At 27.2% G+C, this 13,890-nt stretch overlaps 3 protein-coding genes across 8 annotated transcripts in view; 1 reads left to right on the plus strand and 2 right to left on the minus strand.

Moving 5' to 3' along the window:
• LOC126894566 (uncharacterized) overlaps positions 1-13,890 on the minus strand; it is a 129,313-nt gene that overhangs the window by 82,168 nt on the left and 33,255 nt on the right. Inside the window, exons 3-4 of one of the 6 annotated variants that reach the window (XM_050665683.1) lie at positions 13,404-13,628; positions 12,669-12,764 (exon numbers count right to left, since the gene is read on the minus strand). The exons of 4 other annotated variants lie outside the window; for them this stretch is intronic. In XM_050665683.1, coding sequence (XP_050521640.1) covers positions 12,682-12,764; positions 13,404-13,628 — 308 coding nt within the window. In that variant the 3' untranslated portion in view covers positions 12,669-12,681. The remainder of the gene's footprint in view (positions 1-12,668; positions 12,765-13,403; positions 13,629-13,890) is intronic. One more of the 6 variants, XM_050665684.1, reaches the window with a different exon arrangement.
• The window catches only part of LOC126894563 (uncharacterized), a 226,991-nt gene that overhangs the window by 38,087 nt on the left and 175,014 nt on the right, over positions 1-13,890 (plus strand). The gene's annotated exons all lie outside the window — the stretch shown is intronic.
• The window catches only part of LOC126894565 (uncharacterized), a 271,452-nt gene continuing 266,839 nt past the window's right edge, over positions 9,278-13,890 (minus strand). The window contains exon 5 of the mRNA XM_050665678.1: positions 9,278-9,289. The gene's annotated coding sequence lies outside the window, so the exon portion shown is untranslated. The remainder of the gene's footprint in view (positions 9,290-13,890) is intronic.

The raw sequence follows: 13,890 nt of genomic DNA on the forward strand, positions 1-13,890 counted from the left end.
AAAAAAAAAAAAAAAAAAGGGTTAATTTTTTTATAAACAATTATTCATTTTTTTAATATAAGTGACAATATTTTTTGTAAAAATTATAAAACAATTTAAACTAAATTTACAATGAAAGTTATTATAAGAGTAAAACTTTAATTAAAATACCTCATAAAATCAAAGTTCAATTTTTTTGAGATACTGCCTTATTTGTACCGCATGGCGATATGTACGCCGTTGCCTAATAAATGGTTTGTCTCTATGACACCTTGAGTTGCGGAAATTTATTCTTAAAATAAAAATAAGAATAGACTTTTGAATATAGGCCATCAATTCTTGGCGTCTGAGTTAGCATATAGACTATATAATGAATAGTGTATATTGTCCTTTGGAAATAATTTTAATGAAATAAATTTGCAATAAGAATTTGTGTTCAATAATTCTAAATTTTAGATGAGTTCCTTTTCAGAAACAAATTTTTTTAATAATTTATAATATACAAATGCACAACTATTGAACATACTTAAAAAAATTTATTAAAATTCTTTTGCTCTCTCCTTTTAAATTTTTATTCTTGCTTATTAAATTAATAACAAGGACGTAATGCTAAATTAAAATTTGACTGATTTTGAACATCAATCTTGAAATTCCCAACTTTTACCACTATTAATTTTTATGCGCACAATTTATTTGTAAAAATTTCAGTAAAGTTAATTGTAATATAATTGAACATTATTTTATTTTTAAGTATTTACCTTAGTAAAAGACATGATCTTATTTTAATATAATGATATTTATTTCAATTATAATTAGCAAAAGTGTATTATTATGTTATCACTTATAATATTAGAATATTATATTATTTTATCTTTTATATATATATATGTTTTGGAGGTTATGGCCTCCAAAGAAATCGTTTATAATATTTAACGCTACTGAATAAAAAAATGACACCAAGAAAATTTAAACTAACGCCAAAGGCGTTGAAGACTTTTTATTTGTACGAAAAAATCATAAACAAAATAGAACTGAAAAAATAAACGTTTTCTTCGTCGAGGTGGGTGAGGTAACAAAAGACTAGATAATATAATGGTAATAATGCAATCGTAATTCTCGGTGATCGAACGGAAACTGACTGTATAGAGAGAACGGTTAATTTAAAAATAACATTTAAAAGAATCACAGGTAGGGATGATTATATAATCAAAATTCACGACGAATACCAATAATGTTTGACAAAATATAATAAAATAATCACGCGACATAAAAACGGTAACACTGAAGATGCAGACTAGCTGCTGATAGTGGCGGTAGTCGCCACAATGTCATATATTATGAATTGACAAGATTACCAAACAGGGTTCCCTTATTTAAAACATAAAAAAAAATAAATATAGTTTTAAAAAATTAAAAAACACGCTTTAAAGCACATCGAACTAGAAATTATTTTTAACTTTTTAGTTCGATGCGATTTAAAAGAGTGTTTTTTTTAAACTATATTTATTTTTCACTTTTTAGTTACATGTTATGATAGTAGTTACTATCAATATCATGGTTGTAACGGGTAAATAGGAATCAGGGTTCGATTCCGGTGAGGGAGTCTGAGAAACGGCTACCACATCCAAGGAAAGCAGTATGTAATATTATATTATTACATATAATATTAATATATAATATGATGTTATCATTTGTTCATGTATGTCACATATTATGATTATACAAGATCACCAAAACAGGGTTCTCTTATTTAAAACATAAAATAACCCTTTAACTATACTATAAAATCTCCCTCTTGTAGAAATTATTAAGTAACGCCTACACGCTGGGACCCCATTTTAATTAACCAATTAGAATACAAAGCATCATCTTCTAGGATTACGGTAGAGATCGCTGGGCTACCCCCTTCACACTATAAAAAGCCATTTTTCCCCATCTAAACCAGTTCTTTTGACGATTTTAAAATACACAAAATCTACGACACTCTACTCAAGATTTCACTCTCCGGGACTTAGTCGATTTTTTAATTAATTTGGACTTAGAATATTTTTCTTTAAAACTAAATGACACTTAGAAATTTTAAAGTGAATTTTGTTTTGGTGAATCTTTTAATTTAATTTAATTTGTTCAATCATTAATAATATTTTATTTTTCTTATTGTGGAAATAAATATCAAATAATATTTTAAACATTACATCTTATTAAAATTATTTTATTTTAATAATAAACCCAACCTAACTTTAGATTTTTATTTAATTATAAAAATTTATTGTGAGCTTTTCTTATTGGGTAGCTAGTCTCNATTTATTGTGAGCTTTTCTTATTGGGTTGGGTTTATTGGGTATAGTCTCGTTGCTAATGTCTTTGTTTTAATAAACATCGCGCCGGCAGACAACGTAGAGAAATTTACGAATATATTTGCAGTGTTTAATTTTTGTCTTGGTTATTATTGTGCCGCATCTTTTCAAGGTGCTTTATTTTAGCACCGGGACACATTGGGCCACCACAATTCTGCCTTGATANGGGACACATTGGGCCACTACAATTCCGTCTTGATAAATTTTTTACATAGATATAGATATTTCTGAATCTTGTTTTGGCCAGCCCAGAGGAAAATTTAAGAAATATTTGTATCGATCTCTCAATAAAAAAAATTATACTCTCTAAAAAAATACTTATTCAATAAACGTAAAAAAATCAATAAGTAAAAAAAATCAAAATTGTTTTTATAATAAAATACAGAGTGTTTAAAATCTTTTACAAGTAAGATCAGTCTTAGATTTTGTGTAATTAAATCATATTATTTAAAGTCTTGAGTCGTTTTTTGTAAGCAATTATATAGACTATATGACATATAGTGTAAATCATATACGTAGTGCGTTTAATACGAAAATCAACACTGGATTACTTAAAATATTATTGTATTACACAGGACGTAAGGTAAGTACAATTTAACCTATGTTTTCGAACTTCCAACAATCTATTGCATGATAAACCATTTATAATTAATGAGAGAAACAATTAATGAGAAAATTAATTTAAATAAAATTGAAGACAATTAAATCTACATTAAAATTACAAAAACATCTAACAAATAATGATTACAATAATTTACTAAGCACCCTTAATTTCTTTTTATTCACTCTCTATTTTTCCCTTTTTCTCTTCTTTCTTTTTATTTTTAGTTTATTACAAGTAGGAGCGTAAAAAACCCACTCTCGGAACATGGAGGTAGTGACGTGAAAACGACGATACGGGAATCATTTCCCGTAATCGGAATGAGTACACTTTATATATCTTAATGATAATAAAGCGTATTAATATATAAGTTTTAATAGTTATTAAAAAATATATACATATATATATATATATATATTGTAATAAACCAAAAAGAAAAAAGAAAAGAAAAGCGGAAATTTAAATTAGACTTACTTAATATAGCACGCAATGGGAATTTAAATTAAGGTAGGGTAGGTTTAGGTTTATGGGGAATGAATAATGGAGGATAAAAATGGTGGTGATGTGGATTTTAATATTGAAGGTGTGAATACTTATATTATACCAAAAGAAAATCTGAGGGTTGGTTCTTAGTCAGATTAAAGATATAATATAGCGTATGTATGGCCGAATAATAATAAAATTTATTAAATATTGATGGTAAATGGCGGAATAACACATGTTTAAATGTGGCAAGATTTGTAAGGGTGCAAAGAATATAATAATATGAATAAAGAAGAATTCAGAGGGGTGAATAAACAGAGTTTAAATACATGAGGGTAATGATCAAATAAATAAAAATGCACACAAACGTTGTGACAAAAATAATGAACTGATCTCGGGGTTGAACAATATTGAATAAATGAAGTCAATTATCCTACAAAACTTTATTACCTATTTTAATGGTTTATTACGCAATAGAGTATTTATAATTTGAAAGCGGGAATTTAAATTTGTACTTACCTTGTATCCCACGTAGTGTAATGCTTATTTTAGACAATCCAATGTTGATTATGAGTTCACACTGTATTTCACACGTTGTACACTTTGAGTTCGACAGTAAATATGACCGTTTGAGAATAAGCGTTTAATTATAAATAATACGAAACCGTTACACAAAATCTATGACTGTATTATTATATGCAAGAGATTCTATACACTCTATATTTTTATAATTATAATCAAATAATGTATCTTTAGTTGACTTTGTAGAATGAGTATATTGTTTGAGAGATTATATTTTATTGAGAGATCGACACCAATATTTCTTAAATTTTCCTCTGGCCTGGCCAAAACAAGATTCAGAAATATTTATATCTATGTAAAAGATTTGTCAAGACGGAATTGTGGTGTCCCGGTGCTAAAATAAAGCAACTTGAAAGGATGCAGCACAATAATCACCAAGACAAAAATTAAACACTAAAAACATATATTTGTAAGTTTCTCTGTGCTGTCTGCCGGCGCGATGTTCGTTAAAACAAAGACATTAAACCACAGAAAATTAGCTACTCAATACACATAGGCTTACAAATATATTCTAACCTAACACACCTAACTTAAAAATCTTTAATTGAAACCTTTACTCTGTCTGCCGGCGCGATGTTCGTTAGAACAAAGACATTAAACCACAAAAGATTAGCTACCCAATAAGTATAGAGTTGCAATACACTTAGTCATGTAATAAATATTTATCATTAACTGAGAAAATTAGAGTTGATTCGGTTTTATTATATATATATATATATACAAAACATGTTCTTGTTTTAAAATATTAATTGACATTTATTTTCATGGTAAAATAAAACATTATTATTTAATGAACAAATTAAATTAAAATAAAAGATTCACCAAAACGAAATTCACTTTAAAATCTCTAAGTGTCATTTAGTTTTTTTTTTTAAGAAAAATATTCTAAGTCAAAATAAATTAAATAAAACGACTAAGTCCCAGAGAGTAAGAATCTTGAGTAGAGTGTCGCAGATTTTGTGTATTTTAAAATCGCCGAAAGAACTGATTTTAATAGGAAAAAATGGGTTTTTATAGTAGACGAGGGAGGAGGCGATCCCTAGTGTGATCTTAGAAACTATGGATCTTAATTAATTGTTAAATGTGATTAGCTGGACCTAATTGAGAACCCACATATGGGCGTTAATTTTAATCTGTACGATAATCAGATTTAATTGACTAATTTTTTGATTATTTTAAGTCTTAAATAAGGGAATCCTGTTTTGGTAATCTTGTGAATTCATAATATATGACATACATGTACAAAAGATAACATAATATAATATTTTAATATTATAAGTAATAATATAATATTACAATATATATACATGTAAAGCGACATAAGTACGTAAACGTATCATGCACGAGGTATAGCCATGTTTTGTGGCGGGGGGACGTTATACATGAGGTATATACGGCGGCAGGTTGGGTTTGAAATATTGGTGTCGAACTCTCAATAAAATATAATCTCATAAATAATATACTCATTATACAAAGTCAACTAAAGATACATCATTTGATTATAATTATAAAAAAATATAGAGTGTATAAAATCTCCTGCATATAATAATACAGTCATAGATTTTGTGTAACAGTTTCGCATTATTTATAATTAAACGCTTTATTCTTAAACGGTCATATTTACTGTCGAACTCAAAGTGTACAACGTGTGAAATACAGTGTAAACTCATAATCAACATTGGATTGTTTAAAATAAGCATTACATTACGCGGGATACGAGGTAAGTAGAAATTTAAATTTGCGCTTTCAAATTATAAATACTCTTTTTTTTTTTTTTCTTCTTCCCACACCGNTATATATACAAAACATGTTCTTGTTTTAAAATATTAATTGACATTTATTTTCATGGTAAAATAAAACATTATTATTTAATGAACAAATTAAATTAAAATAAAAGATTCACCAAAACGAAATTAGCGAGGGTTGGCTTAATAAATCACAAACATACATAACATAAACACAAAACATAAAACACGTGCAATGAGCACCTACGGCGCCAGTCTAGCCGACGCCGCAGGTACTCTCACCCTGGGCAGTCTCTGCCTCAGACGTTCGGCCTCTTATTTTTGGCTCATCACCGATTCGGCGAACGCCTGAACCAGAGACCACCCCTCCCGGCTTCTCAGCATATGGTCCACCATGGACCCCACACCGAACGCGGACCCCAAGCGGGATTCCAAGTCCTCCCGCTCGTTGGCCCACGCTTCGCACCGGAAGAGCGTATGCAGAGCATTGTCCGCTTCTCCCGGGCGATCCCGACAATGATCGCACGTCGGCGCGGCTGCCTTCCGAATACCGTGAAGGTATTCGTTGAAGCAGCCGTGACCGGACATCACCTGGGTAAGACGGTACGTCATTTCCCCGTGAGTCCGGCCAATCCACCTGTCGAGCCGGCTGGGTCCGATGAGGGACCTCGTCCACGCTCCCGCGGATTCCTCGTCGGCCAATCGCTGGCGCCAACTGGACACGGTTACGCTTCGGAGTTGCAGCCGGTCCNATTGGCGCCAACTAGACACGGTTACGCTCCGTAAAATTATAAATACTCTATTGCGTAGAAAACCATTAAGATAGGTAATAAAGTCTTGTAGGATAATTGACTTCATTTATTCAATATTGTTCAACCCCGAGATCAGTTCATTATTTTTGTCACATCGTCTGTGTACATTTTTATATATTTGATCATTACCCTCATGTATTTAAACTCTGTTTATTCATCCCTCTGAATTCTTCTTTATTCATATCATTATATTCTTTGCACCCTTACAAATCTTGCCACATTTAAACATGTGTTACTCCGCCATTTATTATCTTATTTAATAATTTTTATTATTATTGGGCCATACATACGCTATATTATATCTTTAGTCTGACTAAGAATCAACCCTCAGATTTTCTTTTGGTATAATATAAGCATTCACACCTTCAATAGTAAAATCCACATCACCACCATTTTTGTAATCCATTATTCATTTCCCATAAACCTACCTTATGCCTACCCTTTTATTTAATTTAGCTTTTCTTTTCTTTTTGGTTTATTACAATTTATTAGGTACGCAAAAGCACAAATTAATAACTATTACTACATCATCCTACAGCACAATAAATTGTTTGTAGTAATATACAGCTTTAACTATTATTAAGTTATATAAATTGAGACAAAAATAAATTTGTACAAATAAATTGTAAAAAATTAAAAAGTTATAAAATTAAATGACTAGTATTTTTGAAAATCTAAAAATTACCTACATGGGTAAAATTTTATTAAAATTGTATTAAAAGTTTTAAATTTTTTAACTAATTTAAAACTAAAACAGAAAGAAATATATCACAGGGTAGATATAATTTAAGNCTAATTTAAAACAGAAAGAAATATATCACAGGGTAGATATAATTTAAGGTGAAATATAAATTTATATTTTCAGATTTTTATAACGGCGCAAGAAAATAAATTTCCATTATCTTTTTAATTTAATTGCGAAATTTTGAGCATCAACATACTTCTTACCAACAATTATATATTTTTTTAATTACTTAACCTTTTAGAAATGTTCATAAAAATGTTCTATTTGTGGCCTATATAATCATAATTGTACAATAAATATAAAAAAAGCTTTTTTTTTTTTTTTTAATAACTTAAAAAAGTGTATTCAATTTTAAAAACCTTGGGGCAAGTGTTAACCTTATAATATCATTTTGCAAGTTTATTTTTATAATTATTAGAATGCACTCTGCATATATTAGTAGTAAAATATATTAAAATAATCTATAAAAAGAAACTTAGATAAAACAACTACCCTAGTACTAAGTAAAGTGAAATAATAACCTGAATTTAATTGATATTGGGACAATCCAAATCAAAGTGAAATGACTAGCATAGCGAGATACCATAATGTATCCTTTTACTGAAAGGATTTCCGAAAAATTCCAAACATTTTGCACTAATCCTTTATAGTTAAAATTTATTTCAGTAATTAAAATTTTTAATATCACAATTAAAAATAAAATTATTAATATCAGAATAATTATTATAGTGATAAAATAAATGAATAGGTCGATAGCGAATAAAATAATATTTAGAACAAAAATATTATAATTACATTAAATAATAAAAATTAAAAAAAAAAACAAAATATTTTACACCAGTATAAAAAAATATTTTAATTATCCAATAAAGTAAATACTTTAGAACATTTTGAATACACAGTGACATCTCTTGATATTTTTATAATTCATTAAAGTTGAGCTTATAACCTAGATGTCGCTAAAAAGTTAATTCAAAGATTTTTAATTTAGGATAAATCATAAAATATTTTTTTATTGCATTTTATTTAAACTAATTTAATATTTTTTATTTAACAGTTTGAAACATTTTTGTCGATATTTTGATGATAAAAAACATTTTAATAGGGTAAATTGAAAAATGATTTTAATATAATGTTTTATTAATGGAAAAAAATTATTAATTTTTATTTGTTTATTGTGGTCCTAGTAAATAATTAAAAGAATGTTTATATTTTATGAACGTGTAAAATTATAAATACTATTTCTATAGTTTTCGCAATACGATTAAAAGCTATGAATAATGAAAAACATTTCAAATGTTTAATAATAATTTAATAATTTAATTAATTATTATATTATGATTATATAATTATCGATAGCTAATTAAATATTCACAATGTGACTATTTACTGCTGCAATATTATATCTTGTATTATGCGTACATGTATTGTAAATTTATAATATATACGTTAAACTAAAACTCAGATTTTGGCCGATTTATGTTATCTTAAATAAAATTCAAAACTTTAATTCATAAATGTAAATTTATGAAAATATGTTTCCATAACAATGTTTTGTCAAAAAATATTCGCTCAGTCATATTAACGTACATAAGATTTTGTATTTTATAAACTAATAACAATTTTTTTTAAATATTAATATCAGTTGAACGTAAGACTTATATTTTTAATGCGTAATAAGAAATTTAAATTTGTTGTTCTTAAATAGAAAATTCAATATTTTAATTATAAATAAAATAATTTCAAAAGTATGTTAAATAAAGAAAATATTTTATGTTTATTTATCATCAATCATAGTTAATTACAATTAAGTGAAGTTATTTCATTTATTTTTACACTTTGTTTTCAGATTAATATTAGTAGAAAATGTAAAAATTAGCATATTTTTCATTTTTGTAAGTATAGTATATTCGGTTCATTTAATTTTATTAATTAACATTTAGTACTTGAATTGTGCGGGAATGCATAAGGATGGGGCTTCTCTTCTAAAATGAAAAAAATTCGTTAATTAAAAAATACTTAGTGTATAAAATGACTATTGATGTCTTTTGGATATTATATAATTGTTTAAACTATTAAGAGTAATTTAAACAGTCTGTACAAGTTGAAATGTGTTTGCTTCTGTATTTGTATTAATAAAGATTTTTACTTATTTATTGTTCATTTGTTTATATTAAAAATTCACTTGTTCCTTGTAAATTATGGAAATCGTCCAAAAAATTACAATTTTTATGGTTAAATTTCGACATTTTTTAATTTAATATAATATACTAGATCAAAAATTCTTACTTTGGATATTCTTTTATTCTTTTAATTTAATAAAAAACCTAAATACAGGAATGGATTGAAAATAAAACCACCCATGTTTAAATTATTATTTTCCTATACAATATTTGGAAATATTTTGAAACGACTCCATACATTAAACCTATACAAAATTAAAGATTTTAAAATATACTTTAAGATTAAAAAAAATCAACTTTTAATTTTTAAATGGCTACCCTATTTTATTATATAATCAGATTAGATTTAGTTGTTACCGGTTCATAGTGATACGGTTATCTATTGTATAAAGTGCATAAGTACATTTACTTCGCAGTACAATACACCGATAGTTCTTATCTGAACACTAAATATTAATCTTACTGTATTTACCCGACTACTGTTTTATTTGTTAAATCTCCTGAACTTTAAATAGTGATATATCGTTTAGAATTTATTAAAATTGATTTTTTTTGAAAACTTTATGCTAAATAAAATTAAGAAAAAAACAATTGGATTGCTACTTATTATTATTATTCTTTTTTTCTCTTTGTTCTTTTATTTTGTGGACGAGGTTTTTTGACCATTCGGTTTTTTGTCTAGTGTTAACTTAATATTTTTTTGGGTGTTCCATTTCAATGGACCCGTGTATTTTGTATTTTTTTTACTTTCAAAAATCAACTTTCTCTAGTTTATAAGGTTCAGGTGGCGGCCTTGTCTAAGGTCATTATTTATCATCATGGTTATGTGATAACTATGGTGTACATCAAGTATTAACGACTCAACAAACATCAAATACAGCTTTAATTAATTTTAAGTCTATAATTACATCGGCATTTAGTATTATTGTGACCTGCTCAAGTATAAAAATAATTTTCTTTTTATTTAACATTATTAGTAGTAATTTTGTTTAATTTTGACCTTAAAATTAGAAAACATAATTTTTTTCTGTTCTTTACTGTTTTTTACAAAATATTAAATTGACTTCTATGTTCAATATTTTATTTTTTTTTTAAATCCTACTGTGATCCCATAATATTTTGTTTCACCCAATAAGTTGGCGACCCTCATTTATATTTTTCAGAGCACCATGAAAAGTAACAAATTTTATACGTAGTGATTTGAATCGAATTATTAAAATCACTATTATAAAAAACGCTCCGATAAAAATCTTTAGATAGAGTTTAATTTTTATAAATTAGTGAATTAATATAAAAGAAAAATTAACTTAAATTTTTGTTCAACTTCAATGGCCATTGGTACATAGAAGATAGGTCGTCAGATATAAATATTTTTTCAACTTATATTCCGTAAAATAAGCTTTAATTTAACATATATTTAAAGGACGCAGTATTTCCGTAACATTTTCAAAAGTAAAGTTGAAAAATTGTTTTTTTTTTTTTTTTTTTAGAGAAAAATATGTTTGTTTGAATCCACCTCTGGTAAAGGGTAAAATGTTCACAAATATATATGAATTGATAGCTAAATACCTGAGGTATCTATAAAAAAAATTATTTAAATTTGTTTATTTTAAAATAAGTTATGGCTGTTTTAAGAAAAAAAAAAGTAAAAAAAATGTCAAAAATTTACCGAATTTAAAATTAGTAATTTTGGAGGGCGATTTTCTCCTTTTTCCAGGGAACAAGGGAATTTTTTTCAAATTTTAAGAACAATAATTTCAACTAGATTCGATTTGTGATCTTTTGACGCATGGTTGAAAGAAATCGGTCTGGTGAGTGTTGAGAAAAAGTGGCGACAGACATAAAAAAAGAACACATATACTACTGTGATCAAAATGTATGGTGAAATTGTTTATAAAATGAAAATTCTTTATTTATTCTTTCAAATCACTTTCATCCTCTTCAAAATAATCCTCGTCCAATAAAATGCAATTTTGCCAACGTTTTTTCCAGTCCTCAAAACAATTGAAATAGTCGTTTTCCGGTATAGCTTTCAAGACTTTCTTCGATTCGGTTTTTCTCTCCTCAATCGTATAAAAACGGTGTTCTCGCAGCGGCTTTTTTAATTTGCTGAATAGCCAAAAGTTGCATGGAGCAAAATCAGCCAAATACAGTGGTTGCGGAACGATATGAGTCCAGTTTTTGGCAAAAATTTGTGAGAACCAATGCATTATGAAATAGCGCATTATAGTGATGAAAAAACCAAGATTTGTTCACCTATAATTCCGGCCATTTTAAACGAATAGCTTCATGCAAATGACACATAACACTCAAATAATACACTTTGTTGACAGTTGGCGGTAGGAATTCTTAGAGCACCACACCACGATTATCAAAGAAAACTGTCAACATTACCTTAATTTTCGATTGACTTTGCCGTGGCATTTTCAGTCTTGCTTCACGTTTTGTACGATATTCGCTAGATTGGTCGGTGGTTTGAGGGTCGTACGCGTAAATCAAAGTTTCGTCTCCAGGAAAGACACATTTCAAGTGGTCCTGATAGTCAGACAATAATATTTCACAGATATAAACGCGACGCTTTTTTTTAAATTGAACGATTTTGGTATTAATTGAGAATTGACGCGTTTGAGACACAAAATATCCTTCAAAATGGTTTTTGCTGAGCCAAATAATATGCCAATACTATCTGCGAGGTCTCTAATTGTCATTAGACGATTTTCAAGCAACAAATCTTTGATTTCTTGGAAGTAGCCTTCAACGGTAAATGTTGATGTTCGTCCAGAGCGCGGTTTGTCTTTAACGCGTTCTCGGCCCGCTTTGAACTCGTTGTATCACTTATATATGTTTTTTTGTGCCATAGTTTGATTATCAAAGGGCATCCGCAACATTTTGAACGTGTTTACACAAGAATATTCGTTACGCAAACAAAATTTGAAGCAAGTTCTTTGCTCAACATAAACACCCATTGTAAAAATTGAAAAATTCACTTTTGGATGTTTAAAAAAACGCGTATAACTTGGAGGTTATTAAAACTATTAAAAAACAGACAATTGGAACATGTCAATAAGGATATCCTACCTACCTAAGAAAAAAATTTAACTGCCTTCATAATGCCTGGGAGTTTTAAATGATAATTTCACCTTACTTTTTGATCACAGTAGTAAAATTAATACCTTCTCACCTTCACTTTGTACCTAATCAGTCTTTGACTGAATTAACTTCTGTTTTTGTTCCTCAAGATATTTGAGATATATTTTTGCGAATATGTTTCTGAATGCTAAGTAAAAATAAACAAAACTATAATTAATTTATTAAAAGTAACTAGATGTCAGTTTTTTTATTTATAATTGGAAGAATTCAATTTGATAAAATAATTTTTTATCAATTATAATTTATTCGATTATCCCTATAATTTAAAACAATTATAGATAATAATAAAAAAAAGCGTATATATTGGATATTCTTATTTTTTTTAAACAAATTTTTAAAATATTTTAGCTATGTGTCTGCTTTTCTGGTTAACGAATCAAAAGTTATTTTACTAATATATCATGTATTTCGGATGGAATTTTTTATTTTAAAAGTTACTTAAATAATAATAATACGTATAATTTTATTTAGTAAAAATTAATTTTATATCAAGTGAAATTAGAAATCCTTATTACAAATTAAGAGGTAATAAGATCAATTCGTAAAAGTGAAATTTAATAACATTTGATGGTATATGGGAATCTATTGCAAATGGTTCCATTTGGTTGGTTATTAATAAATTCATTAAATTGAGATTCGCTATCCTGACGTCAGATTAACAATCAACCTTGAATTTATGAAAACGTTTTGAAATATATCAAATTGGCCTTAGATGGATTGTATAAAGTCGAAAAGTCTAAAAAATGTTATGTATTATTTATATTACCTTTACGGCTTATATTTTGTGCGTCTGTTTTTTCAATATTTATTAATTCAGTAGCTCTTTCATCCGTGATAATTAAGTTAGCATCTTGTATTGCTTTCATTAATTGATTTTTAGTCATCTTGGTTCGGTGGAGATATTTTGAATAATATAGTTGTATATTATACTCAATTTGTCTTACAACACGTGCCACTTGTTGTACAAATTGTTTCTCGTTCATTAATTTGTCTAAATTTGAAGTAAAAACGATGTGTTATCAATTAATTTTTATTTTAAAGTAGGGTGGTAATATCAATAATTTTATTAGTAATAATCACTGACCGACATTTAAATATCACTTAATAAAATTAATTTATTATAATATTATAAATAATAATTTATACTAGAAATAGTTTTTTTTATTACTTGAAAATCTAATAATACTTTCTAAGATGTTTAAATTATTATATGGAATAAATTTTAAACACAAAGTGATTTTTTTATCATAACC

This window comes from Daktulosphaira vitifoliae, unplaced genomic scaffold, assembly GCF_025091365.1.
Source record: "Daktulosphaira vitifoliae isolate Bord-2020 unplaced genomic scaffold, ASM2509136v1 Scaffold_1, whole genome shotgun sequence".
Classification (NCBI taxonomy): Eukaryota; Metazoa; Arthropoda; class Insecta; order Hemiptera; family Phylloxeridae; genus Daktulosphaira; species Daktulosphaira vitifoliae.